This window comes from Pelophylax lessonae (assembly GCF_965119305.1).
Source record: "Pelophylax lessonae genome assembly, chromosome: 7".
Classification (NCBI taxonomy): domain Eukaryota; kingdom Metazoa; phylum Chordata; class Amphibia; order Anura; family Ranidae; genus Pelophylax; species Pelophylax lessonae.
This window is the reverse complement of record NC_138774.1, coordinates 31,998,568-32,023,520: the sequence shown is the minus strand read 5'-3', so window position 1 is coordinate 32,023,520 and position 24,953 is coordinate 31,998,568. Positions and strand designations below refer to the sequence as shown.

The 24,953-nt window shown below is 43.7% G+C and overlaps 1 protein-coding gene across 1 annotated transcript in view; it reads left to right on the top strand.

Moving 5' to 3' along the window:
* The window catches only part of LOC309560408 (uncharacterized protein), a gene marked incomplete at both ends in the record, with an annotated part of 47,044 nt that overhangs the window by 7,054 nt on the left and 15,037 nt on the right, over positions 1–24,953 (top strand). Inside the window, 4 exons of the mRNA XM_082264045.1 lie at positions 21–4,503; positions 13,725–13,823; positions 18,235–18,353; positions 23,495–23,553. Of these exons, the coding sequence (XP_082120171.1) occupies positions 21–4,503; positions 13,725–13,823; positions 18,235–18,353; positions 23,495–23,553 (4,760 nt within the window). The remainder of the gene's footprint in view (positions 1–20; positions 4,504–13,724; positions 13,824–18,234; positions 18,354–23,494; positions 23,554–24,953) is intronic.

The window sequence follows — 24,953 nt, the reverse complement described above, 5'->3', positions numbered from 1 at the left end:
CATTCCACAGTACAATTGAGAGATCTACTCCCACCAAAAGTGAGCATACATTCCACACTGCAACTAATATTTCTACCCCTATCATAAGTGAGCATACATTCCACACTACAACTGAGAGATCTTCTCCTACCATAAGTGAGAATACACTCCACACTGCGACTGAGAGATCTACTCCCACCATAAGTGAGCATTCATTCCACACTAAAACTGGGATATCTGCTCCTACCATAAGTGAGAATACATTTCACAGTACAACTGAGAGATCTACTCCTACCATAAGTGAAAATACATTCCGCACTGCAACTGAGAGATCTACTCCCACCAAAAGTGAACATACATTCCACACTACAATTGAGATAGCTACTCCTACCATAAGTGAGAATACATTCCACAGTACAATTGAGAGATCTACTCCCACCAAAAGTGAGCATACATTCCTCACTACAACTGAGATATCTACTCCTACCATAAGTAAGAATACATTCCGCACTGCAACTGAGATATCTACTCCTACCATAAGAGAGAAAACAGTCCACACTACAAGTGAGAGATCTACTCCTACCATAAGTGAGAATACATTCCACACTGCGACTGAGAGATCTACTCCTACCATAAGTGAGCATTCATTCCACACTAAAACTGGGATATCTGCTCCTACCATAAGTGAGAATACATTTCACAGTACAACTGAGAGATCTACTCCTACCATAAGTGAAAATACATTCCGCACTGCAACTGAGAGATCTACTCCCACCAAAAGTGAACATACATTCCACACTACAATTGAGATAGCTACTCCTACCATAAGTGAGAATACATTCCACAGTACAATTGAGAGATCTACTCCCACCAAAAGTGAGCATACATTCCTCACTACAACTGAGATATCTACTCCTACCATAAGTAAGAATACATTCCGCACTGCAACTGAGATATCTACTCCTACCATAAGTGAGAAAACAGTCCACACTACAAGTGAGAGATCTACTCCTACCATAAGTGAGAATACATTCCACACTAAAACTGGGATATCTGCTCCTACCATAAGTGACAATACATTCCACACTACAACTGAGAGATCTACTCCTACCATAAGTGAAAATACATTCAGCACTGCAACTGAGAGATCTACTCCCACCAAAAGTGAGCATACATTCCACAGTACAACTGAGAGATCTACTCCTACCATAAGTGAAAATACATTCAGCACTGCAACTGAGAGATCTACTCCCACCAAAAGTGAGCATACATTCCACAGTACAACTGAGAGATCTACTCCTACCATAAGTGAGAATACATTCCGCACTGCAACTGAGAGATCTACTCCTACCACAAGTGAGAATACATTTCACTATGTAACTGAGAGGCCTATTCCCAACAAAAGTGAGCATACATTCCAAACTACAATTGAGATATCTAATCCTACCATAATTGAGAATACAAACACCACAACTAAGATATCCACTCCTAGCATAAATGAGAATACATTCAGCACTACAACTGAGAGATCTACTCCTACCATAAGTGAGAATACATTCCACAGTACAATTGAGAGATCTACTCCCACCAAAAGTGAGCATACTTTCCACACTGCAACTAATATTTCTACCCCTATCATAAGTGAGCATACATTCAGCACCACAACTGAGATATCTACTCCTACCATCAGTAAGAATACACTCCACACCACAAGTGAGATATCTACTCCTGCCATAAGTGAGAATACATTCAACACTACAACTGAAAGATCTACTCCTACCATAATTAAAAATACATTAAACACTACAACTGAAAGCTCTATTCCTACCATAAGTGAGAATACATTCCGAACTGCAACTGAGAGATTTACTCCTACCACAAGTGAGAATACATTTCACAATGTAACTGAGAGGCCTACTCCCACCAAAAGTGAGCATACATTCCACACTACAACTGAGATATCTACTCCTACCATAAGTGAGAAAACATTCCACACTACAAGTGAGAGATCTACTCCTACCATAAGTGAGAATACATTCAACACTACAACTGAAAGATCTACTCCCACCATAATTAAAAATACATTAAACAGTACAACTGAAAGTTCTATTCCTACCTTAAGTGAGAATACATTCCTTACTACAACTGAGATATCTACTCCTACCATAAGTGAGAATAAATTCCACACCGCAACTGAGATATCTACTCCTATCAAGAGTGAGAATACATTCCACACTACAACTGAGAGATCTACTCCTACCATCAGTGAGAATACATTCCTCAATACAACTGAGAGATCTACTCCTACCATAAGTGAGAATACTCTCCACACCACAACTGAGATATCTGCTCCTACCATAAGTGAGAAAACATTCCACACTACAAGTGAGAGATCTACTCCTACCATAAGTGAGAATACATTCCACACTACAACTGAGAGATCTACTCCTACCATAAGTGAGAATACATTCAACATTACAACTGAGAGGTCTTCTCCTACCGTAAGTGAGAATACATTCAACACTACAAGTGAGAGATCTACTCCTACCATAATTAAAAATACATTAAACAGTACAACTGAAAGTTCTATTCCTACCATAAGTGAGAATACATTCCACAGTACAACTGAGAGATTTACTCCTACCATAAGTGAGAATACATTCCGCACTGCAACTGAGATATCTACTCCTACCCTAAGTGAGAATACATTCCACAGTACAATTGAGAGATCTACTCCCACCAAAAGTGAGCATACATTCCACACTGCAACTAATATTTCTACCCCTATCATACGTGAGCATACATTCCACACTACAACTGAGAGATCTTCTCCTACCATAAGTGAGCATACATTCCACACTACAACTGAGAGATCTACTCCTACCATAAGTGAGAAAACATTCCACACTACAAGTGAGAGATCTACTCCTACCATAAGTGAGAATACATTCCACAGTACAACTGAGAAATCCACTCCTACCATAAGTGAGAATACATTATACCCTACAACTGGGATTTCTACTGCTACAATAGGTGAGCATACATTCCACAGCACAACTGAGAGATCTACTCCTACCATAAGTGAGATCACATTCCACAGCGCAATTAAAATATCTACTCCTATAATAAGTGAGAATACATTCCACACTACAACTGAGATATCTACTCCTACCATAAGTGAGAATACATTCAACACTACAACTGAGAGATCTTCTCCTATCATAATTAAAAATACATTAAACACTACAACTGAAAGTTCTATTCCTATCATAAGTGAGAATACATTCCACACTACAACTCAGATATCTACTCCGACCAAAAGTGAGCATACATTCCACACTACAACTGAGAGATTTTCTCCTACCATAAGTGAGAATACATTATACACTACAACTGGGATTTCCACTGCTACAATAGGTGAGCATACATTCCACAGCACAACTGAGATATCTACTCCTATAATAAGTGAGAATACATTCCACTCTACAACTGAGATATCTACTCCTACCATAAGTGAGAATACATTCCACACTGCAACTGAAAGCTCTACTCCTACCATAAGTGAGGGTAAATTCCACACTACAACTGAGATATCTACTCCTACCATAACTAAGAATACATTCCACACTACAACTGAGATATCTACTCCTACCATAAGTGAGCGTACATTCAATGCCACAACTGAAAGATCTGCTCCCACCATAAGTGAGAATACATTCCACACTACAACTGGAAAATCTATTCCCACCATAAGTGAAACTACATTCCATGCTACAACGGAGATATCTACTCCCACCATAAGTGAGAATACATTCCACACTACAACTAAGATATCTACTGCTACCGTAAGTGAGAACACATTCCACCATGCAACTGAGAGATCTACTCCCACCAAAAGTGAGCATACATTCCACACTAAAACGGAGATATCTATTCCTACCATAAGTGAGCGTACATTTCACACCACAAATGAAAGATCTGCTCCCACCATACGTGAGAATACATTCCACACTACAACTGAGAAATCTACTCCTACTATAAGTGAGAATACATTCCACAGTACAACTGAAAGATCTACTCCTACCATAAGTGAGAATACATTCCCCACCGCAACTGAGATATCTACTCCTACCATAAGTGAGAATACATTTCACACTACAACTGAAAGATCTACTTTCACCAAAAGTGATCATACATTTCACATTTCAACTGAGATATTTACTCCTACCATAAGTGAGCGTACATTCCACACCACAACTGAGATATCCACACCTACCAATCCTACCATAAGTGGGGATACAATCCACACAACTATAGAGAGGTCTGCTCCCACCATAAGTAATAAGACAACCCATCCTATAACTGAAAACTCCAAGGCTACTACAAGAATGGATACCAAATCATCTTCAGCTTTAATTTCTGGATCTTCCCATATAACAACTGAAAGCCGGAGTACCGAGATCTCTAGGACTACAGAGTCCACAACCCTGCCACATACAAGTCAAGGACTCCAGACAACAGAAAGTAAGTATGACAATCTGTTTACTTGTGTAGCGCTACCACCATAGAAGCCCCTTAATAGATGTCAGAATCCCTTAGCCAGGAATTTCCTTGCAGCCAGGCACACAGTTCCAATCACTCTTCAGATTCAATAACCAGTCTAGGGGTATGCTTTTTGATGCTTTAATGAGAACTTGGGTGGTGGGTATTGGTGGGATACCCCAGTACAGGGCTTGACAAATTTGCCTGAAATCTAGGAGCCAGCTAAAAAAGTTAGGAGCCAGTTTTTTTTTTTTTTTAAACCAACAACCAAGCTTTAGTTAATAAAACGGACACTAAATTTACACATAAATAAGACTAGAACCTCACTCTCCTCTATAGCACAATTGGATGGAAACAGATTGTCTGTCTCTTTCCATCCGCTGCCATCTGATCCGATCCACGGTCGGGATGGATAGAAAATAGAACAACCATCCGTCCATTTTTGGCGGACAGGATCAGATGGCGGCAGATTACTGCTCCATAGCGGAGAATGAAGGGTCCGATCAGGTCTGCCTGAAAAACTGACAGGCGGACCTGATCAGACAGCCCGAGTGAAAGGGGCCTTCGGCTGTGGCATGGCGATGAGGGAAAAAAAAAAAAAAAAAAAGATGATATATATATATATATATATATATAATTTTTTTAATAATAATAATAATAATTGAAAAAAAAAGAAAAAATGTTTTTTTATTTTTTTTAATAATTAAAAAAAAAAGAAAAAAATTATTATTATTATTTTTTTTTAAATTTAAAAAAATAAATTAATAATAATAACCACACTCCCTGTCCACTTACCTTAAAGCAAAGGTAACTGGATAGGGAGATGAAGCCTGCAAAAACTTCCCTCTCATCTCCTCTTGGGAAGGAGATGGGAATGCATTGAGAACAGGCAGTGGAAAGTCATTACTCCCGGCCACCACAAGAGGACGCCAGTTCCCCATTGGATGCCTCTCTCACTCACAGAAGAAGGCCGAAAAGCCGAGGCCTCAATTTTCGGACGGCGCGGAAGTCCGTGCACTCGGGGAGGAGGTGGGGGCGCAAAAGGGACAGGACACCCCAGGCGCCAGGTCGCTAATTCTAGTCGCAAATGCGACCTGGCACCCGGGGTTTGTCGAGCCCTGCCCCAGTAACCCATAGTAACAATTTGAGGACACTAAACTTTAGAACTATAAGCCAAATCCTTTTACAAGTGAAGGATGAACTGAGCTTATGTAGTTGCTACTTGAGGAGATTAATCTTCCTCTTTGGACATTGAAGCAAAGCCGTTTTTACGAAGAATTAAATATACTGAGCTCTTCAGGACATAGGCCACAATGTCCCCTTTAAACCCGCTGACTCTAGCATAAGAGGGATGGCAATAGTGCACAGTGTCTAGGATCTCTCTCATCAGTCCGAAAAATCAACTTGTTTTTACTAGAAAATTACTAGAAAATTACTTAGAGCCCCCAAACATTATATACATAATTTTTTTTGCAGAGACCCTAGAGAATAAAATGGCAGTTGTTGCAATATTTTATGTCACACGGTATTTGTGCAGCGGTCCTTTAAGTGCAGTTTTTTTTTTTTTTTGAAAAAAATACACTTGAATGAATTATAAAAAAAACAAAATAGTAAAATTAGCCTAATTTATTTTTGTATAATGTGGAAGATGATGTTATGCCGAGTAAATAGATACAGTATCACACAAAAGTGAGTACACCTCTTAGATTTTTGTAAATATTATATTATATCTTTTCATGTGACAACACTGAAGAAATGAGACTTTGCTACAATGTAAAGTAGTGAGTGTACAGCTTGTATAACAGTGTCAATTTGCTGTCCCCTCAAAATTACTCAACACACAGCCAATAATGTCTAAACCACTGACAACAAAAGTGAGTACACCCCTAAGTGAAAATGTCAAAATTGGGCCCAATTAGCCCTTTTCCCTCCCCGATTTCATGTGACTCGTTATTGTTACAAGGTCTCAGGTGTGAATGGGGAGCAGGTGTGTTAAATTTGGTGTTATCGCTCTCACGCTCTCATACTGGTCACTGGAAGTTCAACATGGCACCTCGTGGCAAAGAACTCCCTGAGAATCTGAAAAAAAGAATTGTTGCTCTACATAAAGATGGCCTAGGCTATAAGAAGATTGCCAAGACCCTGAAACTGAGCTGCAGCGCGGTGTCCAAGACCATACAGCGGTTTAACAGGACAGGTTCCACTCAGAACAGGGCTCGCCATGGTCGACCCAAGAAGTTGCGTGCACGTGCTCAGCATCATATCCAGAGGTTGTCTTTGGGAAATAGATGTATGAGTGCTGCCAGCATTGCTGCAGAGGTTGAAGGGGTGGGGGGTCAGCCTGTCAGTGCTCAGACCATACGTCGCACACTGCATCAAATTGGTCTGCATGGTTGTCATCCCAGAAGGAAGCCTCTTCTAAAGATGATGCACAAGAAAGACTGCAAACAGTTTTCTGAAGACAAGCAGACTAAAGACATGGATTACTGGAAACATGTCCTGTGATCTAATGAGACCAAAATAAATGTATTTGGTTCAGATGGTGTCAAGCTTGTGTGGTGGCAACCAGGTGAGGAGTACAAAGACAAGTGGGTCTTACCCACAGTCAAGCATGGTGGTGGGAGTGTCATGGTCTGGGGCTGCATGCCACAGACCATGACACTCTGGGCATGCAGCCCCAGACCATGACTGCCGGCACTGGGGAGCTACAGTTCATTGAGGGAACCATGAATGCCAACATGTACTGTGACATACTGAAGCAGAGCATGATCCCCTCCCTTCAGGGACTGGGCCGCAGAGCAGTATTCCAACATGATAACGACCCCAAACACACCTCTAAAATGACCACTGCCTTGCTAAAGAAGCTGAGGGTAAAGGTGATGGACTGGCCAAGCATTTCTCCAGACCTAAACCCTATTGAGCATCTGTGAGGCATCCTCAAATGGGAGGCGGAGGAGCGCAAGGTCTCTAACATCCACCAGCTTCGTGATGTCGTCATCGAGGAGTGGAAAAGGACTCCAGTGGCAACCTGTAAAGCTCCGGTGAACTCCATGCCCAAGAGGGTTAAGGCAGTGCTGGAAAATAATGGTGGGCACACAAAATATTGACACTTTAGGCCCAATATGGACATTGTCACTTAGGGGTGTACTCACTTTTGTTGCCAGTGGTGTCGACATTAATGGCTGTTATTTTGAGGGGACAGCAAATTTACAATGTTACACAAACTGTACACTCACTACTTTACATTGTAGCAAAGTGTCATTTAGTGTGCCACACCGCCACCACTATTAAAGATCTTATAGAATGTAATTGCATTATAGAATAGTAAAAAAAAGTCGCAGTTACTTTGCTGAGTAACTAATTACTTTTTCAATGTGTTAACTGAGTCAGTAACTCAATTACTTTTTGGGAGAAGTAATTTGTAACTGTAACTAATTACTTTTTAAAAGTAAGATGACCAACAATGGTCAGGAGGGCCTTAATGGTCATAACAAATGTAACAGGTTTTCCAGGCATTGGGCCTGATGTGGGTCTGCCATTGTTAGCGGTTACCTCTCCAGCCCATGTGAGCTACGACCCTGGGTGTGAGAACTGAGACATTGACCACTCCGGCATCTTTGTTTGGTTGTTTTATTGTATTGTAAGGGGATGGGAGAAGGGAATGAGTGGGATACTCCTTTGGCTCAACTATGTACAATTCTGGGACTTTTATAGCAAAAATGCCCATTAGCGTCTTGACGTCAGCAGACGCTAGCCAACGCTTACTGAAGCTTTGAACACACTGTATCTCTGAAAGCTGTGCTGGAACTCAGACTTAAGTCCAGAAGATCCAGGACTGTAGAACATTGAACTTCTGACGCTACTAGCACCCACAGTCACTGACTACCCCCCTCCTGCCTTGCACTGGCTTGAGGTAGCTTGTTGTGAATTCCTGTATGGCTGCAACTCTTAACTGATGCACTACACTCTGTGCACTGACTCTTCAGGGCCCAAACTGCAGGCGTCCCCTTTAACTCTTCAGGGTCCCCTGACTAGGTACCCCCCTCTTTCACTACATGGTCCTCAACCTAGGCACCCCCTTTACAGCTAGCTGACACTTGGATCCTAGACCCTTCTCCGGAGTGGTCCCCCTCTGACACTAGGCAGACCCCCAGGGACAATCCTCAGTACTCACGACCTGTGTAGGCTTTCTTTGGACTGGACCCCTCTTTCCCTCCGCTGGCTCTCGGCACACCGGATCCCCTCAGCTCAACTCAGCACTCTCTGGATTCTCAGACAGCACCCTGAGACATCCACTTCCTCAAACAGGAGGAGAGACAGCCGTTCTCTCCCTCCTGGGACTCTGCTCCCGCCAAAGACGCTGAGTCACACACTCCCCTCAGACTTATACCCACTCCCAGAATCCTTTGCAGCGGAATCTGCCTTCTGGGGTAGTTACAAGCCTTAACCACTTAAGCCCCGGAAGATTTTACCCCCTTCCTGACCAGGGCCTATTTTGCGATTCGGCACTGCGTGACTTTAACGAACAATTGCGCGGTCATGCGACGCTCTATCTAAACAAATTTGACGTCCTTTTTTTCCCCACAAACAGAGCTTTCCTTTGGTGGTATTTGATCACCTGTGCACTTTTTTCATCATGCGCTATAAACAAAAAAAGAGCGACAATTTTGCAAAAATAACAATATTTTTCACATTTTTTATATGAAATTCCCAAAAAATGTAAAAATCAAAATTTTTTAACATTTTAGGCCAATTTTTTTTTACCATATGTTTGGTAAAAAAAAATCGCAAAAAGCGTATTTTGATTTGTTTGCGCAATAGTTATTGCGTTTACTAACTAAGGGAAAGATTTTTGTCATTTTTGTTGTTTTTTTTTAACGCGCAATGGAGGCGATCTGCGATTTTTTTTGAGGGACTGCGACATTGCGGCGGACAGATCGGACCCTTGACTGACATTTTTGACACTTTTGGGGTTACCAGTAACATTACTACAGTAATCAGTGCTATACATATGCACTGTTACTGTAAAAATGACACTGGCAGTGAAGGGGTTAACTTTATTGGAGAGGGAGGGGTTAAGTGTGTCCCTAGGGGCGTGTTTCTAACTGTGATTGGCTGTGGCTACTAGTGTAAGAACAGAGATCAACGGTTCTACATAGTAGAACCGTGTGATCTCAATTCTTACACAGGGAAGAATGACAGGCGGCTTTGTTTACATTAGCCGCCTGCCTTTCTTCTGGTGTAACGGAAGATCGCGAGTGCCCAGTGGACATCGGGTCCGCCGGGCACACGCGCGGGGGGGGGGGTCTGTGACCGCGCGGGAGCGCGCCTCCGGCGGCGCGCTCGCTCCCCAGAGCCTCACAGGCTAGCGACGTAGACCTACGTCGCTTTGCCTGTGAGGGGCTGACCGTCGCCGTAAATAGTTGTGCGGCGGTCGGCAAGTGGTTAATGTGTCCCTGATTGGGTTTCCTCCTCTGCCCTATGAGAAGCCTCTCACAGAGCCAGTGGGGATCTCAGCAGACACACCTGGAAGCCATGACACCCTAATCAAAAAGCAATCATGGCCCTGCTGTTAGGCAGACAAGGCCCAATATGCATTTACCTAGCACCTACCTGTAGGGTGCTACACAAAGAACAGAGGACCCATCTTAACCAGCAGCTCCTTTGGGGATAGCCCTACATACTCTTTCAGACATTGTGCAAATCACATACAGTTTAAAATACAACTAAAGGCAAAACTTTTTTTTTAGTTTTGGGTATGGTGGAGAGGAATTAGAACAGCTGTCGGGTTTTTACTGCTCTAGCACTACTCCCGTAGGAGCCGCAGGAATACTGTCCAGGTCTTCCCCACAAGCTTCACCCAACAACAAGGCAAACAGTTTCATTCACACAGATCTCCAATGACCAGTCTAGGGTTGTTGTTTTTATTTTTGGAGAACTTGGATAGAATTGAGGGAATTAGGTTCAAACTCCTTCCTTTAGAGCTGGGGTGTTAAACTCAATTTCATCGCGGGCCACATCAGCATTATAGTTGCCCTCAAAGGGCCAGTTATATCTGTAGGATTAGATGTCCAGAGCACCCCACGCCCCCTTACATGAGGAGTCAAGAGCCCCCCCATCAGACGTCAAGAGTCTTGCACCCTTCCTTACATCACAATGCACCCCCTTACCTTGTGTTGCTCCCAGGAAGAAAATCTGGGTGGATCTGGGAAGAAGTGCAGGGTCTGGAGGAGAACCAGAGGAGGGCTGGAGTCAGCTTCCAGAGTCTGCTGAATGCTGATACCAGGGGAGGGAGAGGCAAGGTGGTGTTACAGCTGCACAGAGAGGTGCAGCATCTGTAGGAAGAGTTCTGCCCTCCTCTCTGCTGCGGACTGCTGAGAAGTGGGGGTGGGAAAAGACGAGCCTTTCTGCAGCTGCACAGAGGAGTGAAGGATCTAGCAAAAGAGTTCTCTCCTCTCTGCTGCCAACTACAGAGACAAGGTGGGGGAAAAGACAAGGGGGGGGTGAAGGAGAGGTGTGAGGGCCACATGAAATGGCCTGGGGGGCCGCATTCGGCCCGCGGGCCTTGTGTTTGACACCTGTGCTTTAGAGTTACAAGAGCAGAGTCCAATTTACAGATAACTAGGTGGACTAAGCTCTTCAGAACATCAGCCAGTGACCCCATTAAACAGACCCACAGCTGACTATCTTGCACCAGAGGGGAGGCAGCAGCCTAAAAGTCCCCAAGATCTCTCAGAACCATGTGTACTCAAGCCCAAGGACAGCTGGTTGTCTCCTTCCAACTTCTAAGCAACATCTTGCTCTGGTGATTCCAGGCCAGATTTTCAGCAGAATGCCCTCTCAGTCAGCTCTCTCTCTCTAGCTTCAGGGTCTCAGAATCCAGGCCCTCAGGTCACCCACCTGAGGCCTTGCAACAACAAAAATGTGGCAGCAATGCCCTGGAGGGCAGTAAGCCCCTCCAGGCTAGACCAATCTTCTTCAGGAAAAGACCCAGAGCTCAGTGTATTCAGGGAGAATTTATACAGTCTCCCAGCATGCCATCAGGGCCTGCCTTCCTGGGATTGGCCAGGGTTGTATCAATATTTATGCTTCCATCTGAATATCTCCTCACGTATCACTAATTTACTATCAGATATATCGGTCTGGATGTCACACCACTTCCTCAAAATCAATCCATCCAAAACCAAACTTATTATTTTTCCTCCACCACGTGCCCCTTCCCCTGATCTCTCTGTCAATATCGATGGCATTACTATCAGCCCATCTCCGCATGCCAAGGTCCTAGGTGTTGTCCTGGACTCTGAACTCATCTTCAAGCCCCACATCCAATCGCTGTGCAAATCTTGCCGCCTCAACCTCTGCAACATCTCCAAAATACGCCCCTTTCTAACCAATGACATAACAAAGCTCCTAGATCAGTCCCTGGTCATCTCGCGCCCCGACTACTGCAATTCCCTTCTCATTGGCTTACCTCTACACAGGCTATCCCCCCTTCAATCCATCATGAATGCTGCCGCCAGACTCATTCATCTTACCAATCGCTCAGTGTCCGCTGCTCCTCTCTGTCAAGCCCTCCACTGGCTTCCGCTCACCCAACAAATTAAATTCAAAATACTTACAACATCTTACAAAGCCATTCACAGTTTAGCCCCTAGCTACATCACTAGCCTAGTCCCAAAATACCAACCTAATCGCTCTCTTCATTCCTCTCAAGACCTCCTGCTCTCTAGCTCCCTCGTCACCTCCTCCCATGCTCGCCTCCAGGACTTTACCAGAGCCTCTCCAATCCTATGGAACTCCTTACCCTTATCTGTCCGATTATCTCCTACTCTATTAGCTTTTAGACGATCCCTGAAAACCCTCATCTTCAGAGAAGCCTATCCTACCCACACCTAACAACTATACTTCCATTTTCTCCATCAGCCCATCCCCCACGGTTATTGCCTTTTGTTTCACTTGACCCGCCTTTCTAGCCACTTGCCGACCGCCGCACGACTATTTACGTCGGCGGTCAGCCCCTCACAGGCAGAGCGACGTAGGGCTACGTCGCTAGCCTGTGAGGGTCTAGGGAGCGAGCGCGCGCCTCCGGTGGTCACGGACCCCCCCCCGTGCGTGTGACCGCGATCGTCGGGTGGAGAGGGAGAAAGGCAGGCGGCTGATGTAAACAAGCCGCCTGTCATTCTCCCCTGTGTAGGAATGGTGATCATACGGTTCTACTAGGTAGGACCGTTGATCACTGTTCCTACACCTCAAGCCACAGCCAATCACAGTTAGAAGCACGCCCCTAGGGACACACATAACCCCTCCCTCTAAAAAAAAAAAAAGTTAACCCCTTCACTGCCAGTGTAATTTTACAGTAACAGTGCATATGTATAGCACTGATTACTGTAGAAATGTCACTGGTAACCCCAAAAGTGTCAAAAATGTCAGTTAAGGGTCCGATCTGTCCGCCCCAATGTCGCAGTCCCGCAAAAAAATCGCAGATCGCCACCATTACGCGTTATAAAAAAAACCAACAAAAATGACAAAAATCTTTCCCTTTGTTAGTAAACGCAATAACTTTTGCGCAAACCAATCAAAATACGCTTTTTGCGATTTTTTTTTTACCAAACATATGGTAAAAAAAAAAATTGGCCCAAAATGTAAAAAAATTTAGATTTTTACATTTTTTTGGGGGGGGGGGGGGGAATTTCATATAAAAAAATGTGAAAAATATTGTTATTTTTTTTTCAAAATTGTCGCTATTTTTTTGTTTATAGCGCAAAAAGTAAAAATTGCACAGGTGATCAAATACCACCAAAAAAAAAAAAAGCTCTGTTTGTGGGAAAAAAAGGTCATCAATTTTGTTTGGGTACGGCGTTTGCGTGACCGCGCAATTGTCAGTTAAAGTCGCACAGTGCCGAATCGCAAAATAGGCCCTGGTCAGGAAGGCGGTGAAATCTTCCGGGGCTTAAGTGGTTTATAGAGGTTGCTCGAGAACTGACAGTTAATTTAATGGTTCCTCTGGGGGGTAAATGGGTTGGAGAAAGGATGGTGGAGATGGAATTCATGTTTCTTACAGTTCCTTTATCTTGATTTCCCTAGGTGGATTTTTATTATCCTTTTTTCTATTTCAGCTTGTTTGAATGGAGGCCACTGGAATGGAACGCGGTGTGTCTGCCCGGCCGATTTTATTGGCTCCCAGTGTGAAAATTCCGCATTACTCTGCCAGAATGGCGGAACATCGAATGGCACCTCATGTGCCTGCCCGGCTTTGTTTTATGGCCCTCAATGCCAGTATGCTCATCCCACCATCATTATAGGTAAGTGGATCTTCTCCTCAACTATTCTTCCTGAGTATTTATGGTTTGGAACGTAGGAAAATGTTGGAGTTCTATATTAGAATAATGTTTTAATGACACAACGTATGGGTAAAGCACAGGTTCACTTTAAAGTTCATATAAAGAACAATAAAGTACACTATATTACCAAAAGTATTGGGACGCCTGCCTTTACACGCACATGAACTTTAATGGCATCCCAGTCTTAGTCTGTAGGGTTCAATATTGAGTTGGCCCAACCTTTTGCAGCTATAACAGCTTCAACTCTTCTGGGAAGGCTGTCCACAAGGTTTAGGAGTGTGTCTATGGGAATGTTTGACCATTCTTCCAGAAGCGCATTTGTGAGGTCAGGCACTGATGTTGGATGAGAAGGGCTGACTCGCAGTCTTCGCTCTAATTCATCCCAAAGGTGTTCTATCAGGTTGAGGTCAGGACAGTCAAGTTCCTCCACCCCAAACTCGCTCATCCATGTCTTTATGGAGCTTGCTTTGTCCACTGTTGCGCGGTCATGTTGGAACAGGAAGGGGCCATTTCTGGCAGGATCCACAGGATTTTTTCTGTACTTGCTGAAAATGTACATCGCCTGAAAAAAAAGAAAATGAATGCAGTCACCACATCTTTGGACTGGTGGGCTGCAATATTCTACACTATATTGCCAAAAGTATTGGGACGCCTGCCTTTACACACACATGAACTTTAACCACTTTACCACTGCTCACAGTAATATTACTGCGGCAGAGTGGCTCGTTATCGTCTGACGACGTAGTACTACGTCGTCAGACACTCCCCCTTCTGGGCGGCGCTTGCGCGCCGCCGGAGGCTCGCTCCCGCTGTTTTCATTCACAACGGGAGTCGGGCTCTTACCCGATCGTCGGGGATCGAGTCTGGAGATCCGCCCGCTGTGTGTAAACACAGCGGGCGGATCTCCATAGTGACATGGACTGACAGATCGGAGTGTTCAGCATAGCTGGACATCCGATCTGTCCTTCTGTCACACAGTCACCTCCCCCCCCACACGTCAGTAAGCACCAGGCATACATTAACCCCTCCCTCTCCAATAAAATTAACCCCTTCCCTGCCAGTGTCATTTTTACAGTAACAGTGCATATGTATAGCACTGATTACTGTAAAAATGTCACTGGTAACCCCAAAAGTGTCAAAAATGTCAGTCAAGGGTCCGATCTGTCCGCCGCAATGTCGCAGTCCCGCAAAAAAAATCGCAGATCGCCGCCATTACGCGTTAAAAAAAAAAACACCAAAAATGACAGAAATCTTTCCCTTAGTTAGTAAACGCAATAACTTTTGCGCAAACCAATCAAAATACGCTTATTGCGATTTTTTTTACCAAACATAGGTAGCAGAAAACAAATTGGCCAAAAATTTTTTAAAAAAATTGGTTTTTACATCTTTTTTGGGGGGAATTTCATATAAAAAAATGTTAAAAATATTGTTATTTTTTCAAAATAAACGCTCTTTTTTTGTTTATAGCGCAAAAAGTAATAATCGCACAGGTGATCAAATACCACCAAAAGAAAGCTCTGTTTGTGGGAAAAAAAGGACGTATATTTCGTTTGGGTACAGCGTCGCACGACCGCGCAATTGTCAGTTGAAGTCGCACAGCGCCGAATCGCAAAAAGTGGCCTGGACGGAAGACAGCAAAATCCTCCGGTGGTAAAGTGGTTAATGGCATCCCAGTCTCAAGCTGGATACACACTATATAACTTTTGTTGGTAGATTTCCTTTTGATTTAACTTCAACTATATAGTACAAGGGCCTGCTTGACTGCATACAAATTGAAAGTGTTTAGGTGTGACCTCATATTATATGGTTTTGTTAGGTCTAAAGGAAAAAATGTAAAGAAAATTGTATAGTGTTTATCCAGCTTTAGTCTGTAGGGTTCAATATTGAGTTGGCTCACCCTTTGCAGCTATAACACCTTCAACTCTTCTGGGAAGGCTGTCCACAAGGTTTAGGAGTGTGTCTATGGGAATGTTTGTTGGACAAGAAGGCCTGGCTCGCAGTCTCCACTCTAATTTATCCCAAAGGTTATCTATCAGGTTGAGGTCAGGACTCTGTGCAGGCCAGTCAAGTTTCTCCACCCCAAACTCGCTCATCCATGTCTTTATGGACTTTGCTTTGTGCACTGGTGTGCAGTCATGTTGGAATAGGAAGGGGCCATCCCCAAACCGTTCCCACAAAGTTGGGAGCATGAAATTGTCCAAAATGTCTTGGTATGCTGACACCTTAAGAGTTCCCTCCACTGGAACTAAGAGGCCAAGCCCAACCCCTGAAAAACAACCCCACACCATAATCCCCCCTCCTCCAAATGATTTGGACCAGTGCACAAATCGAGGTCCATAAAGACATGGATGAGTGAGTTTGGGGTGGAGGAATTTTACTTGCCTGCACAGAGTCCTGACCTCAACCCCATAGAACACCTTTGCGATGAATTAGAGCAGAGACTGCAAGCCAGGCCTTCTCATCCAACATCAGCGCTGATCTAACAAATGCGCTTCTGGAAGAATGATCAAAAATAGTCACACTCATAAACCTTGTGAAGAAAAGACAGGCGCCACTCTAAGTGCAGTAAGACACGTTTTAATGTTGCAAATCAATAACACCATGTACTCACAAGAGAGTAGGTATAAGACAGCAGTGGGTAATATGAAGACTGTTCCGTCCAGGCGGTTGGTACATCTGGATGCCTAAAAATAGCTTGAACGGTCTGCTACAGTAGTCCGCTGTAGCCGATGGAAGTCGGCGTTTCCCGAACACTGGGGACACGGTGGAGGAGCTTACGGCGGCACACTTCCGGCTGAGACGTAGGAACGTGATGTCTTAGGCCTTGTGGACAGCCTTCCCAGAAGGGTTGAGGCTTTTATAGCTGCAAACTCAATACTGAACCCTGCGGACTAAGACAGGGATGCCATTAAAGTTCATGTGCGTGTAAAGGCAGGTGTCCCAATACTTTTGGCAATATAGTGTAGAATATTGCAGCCCACCAGTCCAAAGATGTGGTGACTGCATTCATTTTCTTTTTTTCAGGAGAAGTACATATTTAGAAAGTACAGAAATAAATCCTGTTGGTCCTGCCAGAAATCTCATGTCAATGTAACTTCCTATGCAAGTTAACCAGCTATCTTCTGTGATCTACCAAACACCTCCCCCATGTGATGGGGATCGGTAAATGGGGAGGTGTTTTCAGTCCAAATCTGGAGATCAGGCCAGCTCCTCCATAGATAGAGTACAAAAAGTGAAACTTGTCACCCTAGGACTGGAATTGTTAGGACAGAAACTGGCAGGATCAATAGAAAAAAAGAAAATAATGGAAAAAGAAAATCGAAGGACTGATAAGATCCAATATATTGCAATTTTCGGGTTTACCTACACTTTAGGTCCACCCAGAACATCTTCGCTTTTACTTTCCGCCAGATCTATAAATCTGCCCAAATGTGTATTTGATCTGTTGGAATGTTGCCTCAGATACGACTCTGACCAGTTAAGATGAAGCTAAATGTGAGTCCGAGCCTTCATTGTTTTATTAGAAACAATAGGAACACAGAGACAAGAAATGACATCATGACCATGTAGTTCCATTAGGAAGAACAATACATTATGAAAGCATCAAACACAACACCACCACCTAGTGGCAGACTACTAGTAACAATATAATATATGAGAATTGTTGTTCTATGTCTTTAAAGCGGAGTTCCGGCCACAAAATCGACCTAATCCTTTTTGTTACCTGAAAAACAAATGGGTAGTTACGATTTATTTTTTTTTTACTTACCTTATTATTGAAGAAAATATAATCACCTTTCCTTCCACTTCCTCCCTCTGCGGCCGCGGCCCGCGCCGTCACTTCCTGTCCCGCAATGCCTCCTGGGAGCTCTTACTCATCACTCCCAGGATGCAATGGGCAGTGACGTAGGCGGCCGGCCGCTCCTCTCATCGCGTTATTTGCAAACAGGAAATAACACGATGATAGGCATCCCTATACTATGCCGATCGCATAGTACTGGGCATGCGCGAGATTTCACGCTGCATTCACCGGCCCCCCCTCCATCTCGATCCAGAAAGCAAGGCATCCATTTACACACAGCGGCTTCAGGGGAACCCGGACAAAGATGGCGGCGCTCAGGACACATTTTATAAAGTAAGATTTTATAATTGCCAATCGATTACTATACTGTAAAAAAACGGATTAGTTGATGTATGAAGGGGGTGGGGGGGGTGACAGTTTAGGAAGTATTGATTAAAAAAAAAACGATTCTGTAGCTGGAACTCCGCTTTAAAAACAGCATGTTAACATAATGATTGTACATGATTGCAGAAATGTGGTGTGAAAACATTCTGTAGACTCTGACATTCCTCTAACTGTTCATTTTTTCAGTTGAAGTAAAGGTGATATCAATTTTTCAACTGAAAATTACCAACCAAATTTTTAATAAAGATCTCTCTAACACAAGCTCCGCCCAGTATCACACGTTGGCTATCAGACTGAAAGAAGAGGTGAGTGATATACCATTTTGTGTTATAGTGACCACACAAAGCTAGTTCCCTGTAAGTAAAATACCGTATATACTCGAGTATAAGCCGACTTTTTAAGCATGTTTTTTTTATGATGAAAAAGCCCCTCTCGGCTTATACTCGAGTCACAGTCTCACTTGCCTTTTCCCCGGTCAGTGCGCATGCGCCACCGCTCGGGAAAGCCCCTACACGTTCGGCTATTCCCGGGCAGATGGCGCATGCGCAGTGACGTGTTGGCGACGGGCGGCGCCATTTTTAAATATAAGGCAGAAAGGTAAGTGAGACTCCTCCGCAGCCCCTGCATTTCCTGAGGAGATGCAGTGCTGCGAGCATGGTACAGGATATTCTCCTGTACCATGCCCGCAGCACTGCATCTCCTGAACCATGCCTGTACCATCTGTGCCATGCCTATACCAACTCCTGTACCATGCCTGTACCATCTCCTGTACCATTCCTGAACCATCTCCTGTACCATGCCTGTACCATCTCCTGTACCATTCCTGAACCATCTCCTTTACCATGCCTGTACCATCTCATGTGCCATGCCTGAACCATCTCCTGTGTCATGCCTGTACCATCTCCTGTGTCATGCCTGTACCATCTCCTGTACCATCTCCTGTGCCATGCCTGTACCATCTCCTGTGCCATGCCTGTACCATCTCCTGTGCCATGCCTGTACCATCTCCTATACCATGCCTGTACCATCTCCTGTGCTATGCTTGTACCATCTCCTGTGCCATGCCTGAACCATCTCCTGTGCCATGCCTGTACCATCTCCTGTGCCATGCCTGTACCATCTCCTTTGCAATGCCTGTACCATCTCCTATACCATGCCTGTACCATCTCCTGTGCTATGCTTGTACCATCTCCTGTGCCATGCCTGAACCATCTCCTGTGCCATGCCTGTACCATCTCCTGTGCCATGCCTGTACCATCTCCTGTGCCATGCCTGTACCATCTCCTGTACCATCTCCTGTACCATCTCCTGTACCATGCCTGAACCATCTCCTGTACCATGCCTGTACCATCTCCTGTACCAAGCCTAAACCATCTCCTGTACCATGCCCAAAGCCCTGCATCTCCTGTACCATGTCTGCAGCACTGCATCTCCTGTACCATGTCTGCAGCACTGCATCTCCTGTACCATGTCCGCAGCCCTGCATCTCCTGTACCATGTCTGCAGCACTGCATCTCCTGTACCATGTTCGCAGCCCTGCATCTCCTGTACCATGCCCACAGCCCTGCATCTCCTGTACCATGTCTGCAGCCCTGCATCTCCTGTACCATGTTCGCAGCCCTGCATCTCCTGTACCATGCCCGCAGCCCCTGTTTTGGGTCTTGTGGTGGTCCAGTTGGGTCCAGTAGCTGCTGCATTTCCCACCCTAGGCTTATACTCAAGTCAATACGTTTTCCCAGTTTTTTTGTGGTAAAATTAGGTGCCTCGGCTTATATTCGGGTCGGCTTATACTTGAGTATATACGGTAATACACTTTTGCACAGCTGGACAAGATTTAGGCCACACATTGCTCATCTAAAGTATGGTGGCATGGCTTCTGACCAATTCAAGTTATTGTGTATGGAAATCTCCCAACAGTCCACTGAGGTCAGCTTTGTACTATCTTTCCTATAATTACATAGTCAATCTTTTATATTAATCACCTCAGCCCTGGAAGGTTTTACCCCCTTAATGACCAGGCCATTTTTTGCCATTCGGCACTGCGTTGCTTTAACTGATAATTGCGCGGTCATGCGACGCTGTACCCAAATACAATTGATGCCCTCATCAATCTACTGCTGCATCAATGGGGGGGGGGGGGGGGGGGCATCAATGTTTTCATGAATTGCAAATGGTGTGAAGGTGTCATCCTTCTGTTTGGGGGGTGATGTGTAAATTTCAGGACTGGATAGACAGAAATACAAATAGTTTAGGTTACAATTAGTGATCGACAGATATTGTTTTTTATTGCCGATACCAATACAGATTTGGTCATCGCATATCGGTATCGGCTGATATCTGCTGATATTTTTGGACATTTAAAAAAAATGTATTTATTTATTTTTCAGGTACTCTTGTGGAGGGATCTGGGGGTCTAAAAGACCCCGAACCCCTCCTTAGGCACTGAAAAGCATTCAAAACGCCAAGTTTGGCTGTTTTTAATGCTGTCATTTTTTTTAATTTGGCGCCGAGTACCCGGAAGTGATGTCATGATATCTCTTCCGGGTTTTTGCATGGAGACCTGATCAGAGCCGAATGCAGCTTTGATCGGGTCTTCGGCGGCCGTGCAGGTAGGATGCCGGGGTCTCCTGGTGGGACGGGAGACCCGGGCGAGCCGCAGAAGGCGGCGGGAGGAGGGAATCCTCTTCCCGCTCCTTGTAATGACAGCCGAGTGGCTTCTCAGCCGCATCGGTTGTCATTACAAGAAAGCCGACCGTCGGCTATGGACGCCGGTACCGGGGTGATACCTCTAGCTGCAGGCATCACTCCGGTACAAGCACTTTCCCGAAATATCGGCAATATCGGTAACCTCAGGGGCCGATTCCGATATTTCAGGAAAAGTGCATATCGGCATTGCCGATAATCGGTCGATCCCTACCTTATACAGCAGCAGTAGAGAGGGAGGGGCAGCACTAGGAGCCAAGCAGGTGTATGCTGCATGCTAATATGGTAACAAAGAACATACTAATAGAAGAAAACAGAGTGAGTAGCAGGATGACCTCATCAATCTACTGCTGCTCTTTCACAGTCCAGTCAGAAGTCTACGGCAGAGAAGGGGCATTAATGTTTTCATGAACAGCAAATGGTGTGAAGGTGTCATCCTTCTGATTGAGGGGGATGTGTAAATCGCAGGACTGGATAGACAGAAATACAAATCATTTAGTAGGTACAGCAGCTTGATCTCTATATTTGCCTGTTTGCCTTGAGTTCAGCTTTGGGTTCTACAATAATTAACCACTTTACCACCGGAGGATTTTCCTGCTTTACGTCCAGGCCAATTTTTGCAACTTGGCACTGCGCGACTTTAACCGACAATTGCACGATCGTGCGACGCTGTACCCAAACGAAATTTAAGTCCTTTTTTCCCACAAACAGAGCTTTCTTTTGGTGGTATTTGATCACCTCTGTGTTTTCATTTTTTGCGACATTAATAAAAAAAGAGCGAAAATTTTGCGAAAAAATTGACATTTTCTACTCTGACAGTTAAACAATATCCAATATATTCAATTTTTGTCATATATTTAGGCCAAAATGTATTTAGCTACATGTCTTTGACAAAAAAATTCTCAATGAGCGTTTTTTTAACCGCTTTAAGTGCCGGTTCACACTTCCACGTGTGCGGCGATCGCATATAATATCGGAGCGCACTGCTCCTTCATTACATGCGATCGGATGTGCAGTGCGAATTCAGCCATACACTTTGTATGGCTAAATTCGCACTGCACCCGCACTAAACATGCACATGAGGCATTTTTTCGGCCACATCACGATCGGATCGCACAGTGGTTCACACTTGTGCGATCCGATACTGTGCGAACTGTCAGATCGCACTGCGATATGCGATCAAACTGGGGGTGTCGTTAACATTTCATTGACACCCCCAGCGTATCGCATATGGCAGTGTGAACTGCCAGATGTGCGTTTGCGATGCGGGAACAGGCTGCGAATTCGCAACCTTCCCGCATCGCACAAGTGTGAACCGGCACTAAGACCGGAAGATTTTACCCCATTCCTGACCAGGCTATATTTTGCGATTCGGCACTGCGTTCATTTAACGGACAATTGCGCGGTCGTGCAACACTGTACCCAAATTTAATTTAAGTCCTTTTTTTCCCACAAACAGAGCTTTCTTTTGGTGGTATTTGATCACCTCTGCGCTTTTTATTTTTTGTGATATTAATAAAAAAAGAGCGAAAATTTTGCGAAAAAATTGACATTTTCTACTCTGACAGTTAAAAAATATCCAATATATTCAATTTTTGTCATATATTTAGGCCAAAATGTATTTAGCTACATGTCTTTGACAAAAAAATTATCAATGAGCGTATTTTTAACCGCTTTAAGACTGGAAGATTTTACCCCATTCCTGACCAGGCTATATTTTGCGATTCGGCACTGCGTTACTTTAACGGACAATTGCGCGGTCGTGCAACGCTGTACCCAAATTAAATTTATGTCCTTTTTTTCCCCCACAAATAGAGCTTTCTTTTGGTGGTATTTGATCACCTGTGCGATTTTACATTTTTGAAAAAAAGATCGACAATTATGAAAAAAAAAAACAATATTTTTCACATTCTGCTATATAACATTCCCCAAAAAAATTTAAAAATCAAAATTTTTTAACATTTTAGGCCAATTTGTTTTCTGCTACATATTTTTGGTAAAAAAAAAATCACAATAAGCGCATTTTGATTGGTTTGTGCAAAAGTTATTGCATTTACTAACTACGGGAAAGATTTGTCATTTTTATTGTTTATTTTTTTTTACTAGTAATGGCGGCGATCTGCGATTTTTTTTTTGCAGGACTGTGACATTGCGGCGGACAGATCGGACCCCTAACTGACATTTTTGACACTTTTGGGGGTACCAGTGACATTACTACAGTAATCAGTGCTATAAATATGCACTGTTACTGTAATAATGACACTGGCAGGGAAGGGGTTAACTTTATTGGTTAAATGTATGCCTCATGCTTACTGACGTGTGTGGAGGGAGGGGATTGCGTGACACAGACACAGATCGCAGGTTCAGCTATGCTGAATCCTGTAATCTGTGACTGTCTGTCACATAGGAGATCCGCCCGCTTTGTTTACACAAGCGGGCGGATTTCCTCACTCGATCCCCGACGATCGGGGAAGAGCGGCTGTGATCACCGCCTCTCCTCCCCTGGCCCGACTCCCGCTGTGTCTGAATACAGCGGGAGCGGGCCTCCGGCGGCGCGCACGCGCCGCCGAGAGGGGGCGGGATCCAGCGACGTCGCTGGACGATAACGAGCCACTTTGCTCCATGTGAGTGGTCGGTAAGTGGTTAAAATGAAAAAAATCCACACAGGATCACTCACAATACTGTAGATTTTTTTTTTGTGAGAGTAAAATAATAATGATTGAGAATATTTTTTTCTTTGCAGATACAGTACATTTATATTGACATTCCAGAATTTAATGATATTTCAAACATTGTCTTCACGTAAGTATGTTCTCATTCATGTGCCATGTCTAACACCGAACATCTGGGGTCTATTATCAAATTCCCTCGACTGTCTTGCCTAAAATAACTAATGGACTACCTTCTACCACTTCAGCTCTGGTTCCAAATCAGAGACAGTTGGGAGCTATGGGGAAGGGGTTATAACCCCTGTCAGATTTTATTGCCCATCTGTGTCCCATTGGAGAGATTTCCCTTTACTTCCTATCCCAAAGCTGAAACAGGAAGTGAGAGGAAATCCCTGCAAGTGAAGGGAATCCCTTGGGGACCCCCCAAGGTCACCAGAACTAGGAAGATTTGCCCCTCTATTACTTTTCTGGGAAAACCCAAAATGTGAGAGTTTCTTTTACTTTCACTTTAAATGATGAAGTTAACCACTTCAGCCCTGGAAAGGTTTTACCCCCTTATTGACCAGGCCATTTTTTGCGATTCGGCACTGCGTTATTTTAACTAACAATTGCGTGGTCGTTGACGTCCTTTTTTTCCCACAAATAAAGCTTTCTTTTGGTGGTATTTGATCACCTCTGCGGTTTTTAGGTTTTGGGCTATAAACAAAAAAAGAGCGACAATTTTGAAAAAAAAAGAAAAACACAATATTTTTTACTTTCTGCTATAAAACATTCTCAATAAAACAAAAATTAAAAAATCAAAATTTTTTATCAGTTTAGGGCAATTTGTATTCTGCTATATATATTTTTGGTAAAAAAATCCCAAAAAGTGTATGATTAGTTTGCGCAAATGTTATAGCGTTTACAAACTACGGGATAGATTTATGGACTTGTTATTTCTTAGATTTTTTTTTTAATAGTAATGACGGTGATCGGGATTGTGACATTGCAGCGGACAGATCACACCCCTAACTGACATTTTTGACATTTTTTGGGGACCAGTAACATTAACCACTTTACCACCGGAGGATTTTGCTGTCTTACGTCCAGGCCACTTTTTGCGATTTGGCGCTGTGCAACTTTAACTGACAATTGCGCGGTCGTGCGACGCTGTATCCAAACGAAATTTACGTCCTTTTTTTTCCCACAAACAGAGCTTTCTTTTGGTGGTATTTGATCACCTGTGCGATTTTTACTTTTTGGCCTATAATCAAAAAAGTGCGTAAATTTTGAAAAAATAACAATATTTTTCACATTTTTTTATATGAAATTCCCCCCAAAAAATGTAAAAATCAAAATTTTTTTACATTTTTGGCCAATTTGTTTTCTGCTACTTATGTTTGGTAAAAAAAATCACAATAAGCATATTTTGATTGGTTTGCGCAAAAGTCATTGCGTTTACTAACTAAGGGAAAGATTTCTGTCATTTTTGGTGTTTTTTTTTTTAACGAGTAATGGCGGCGATCTGCGTTTTTTTTGCGGGACTGTGACATT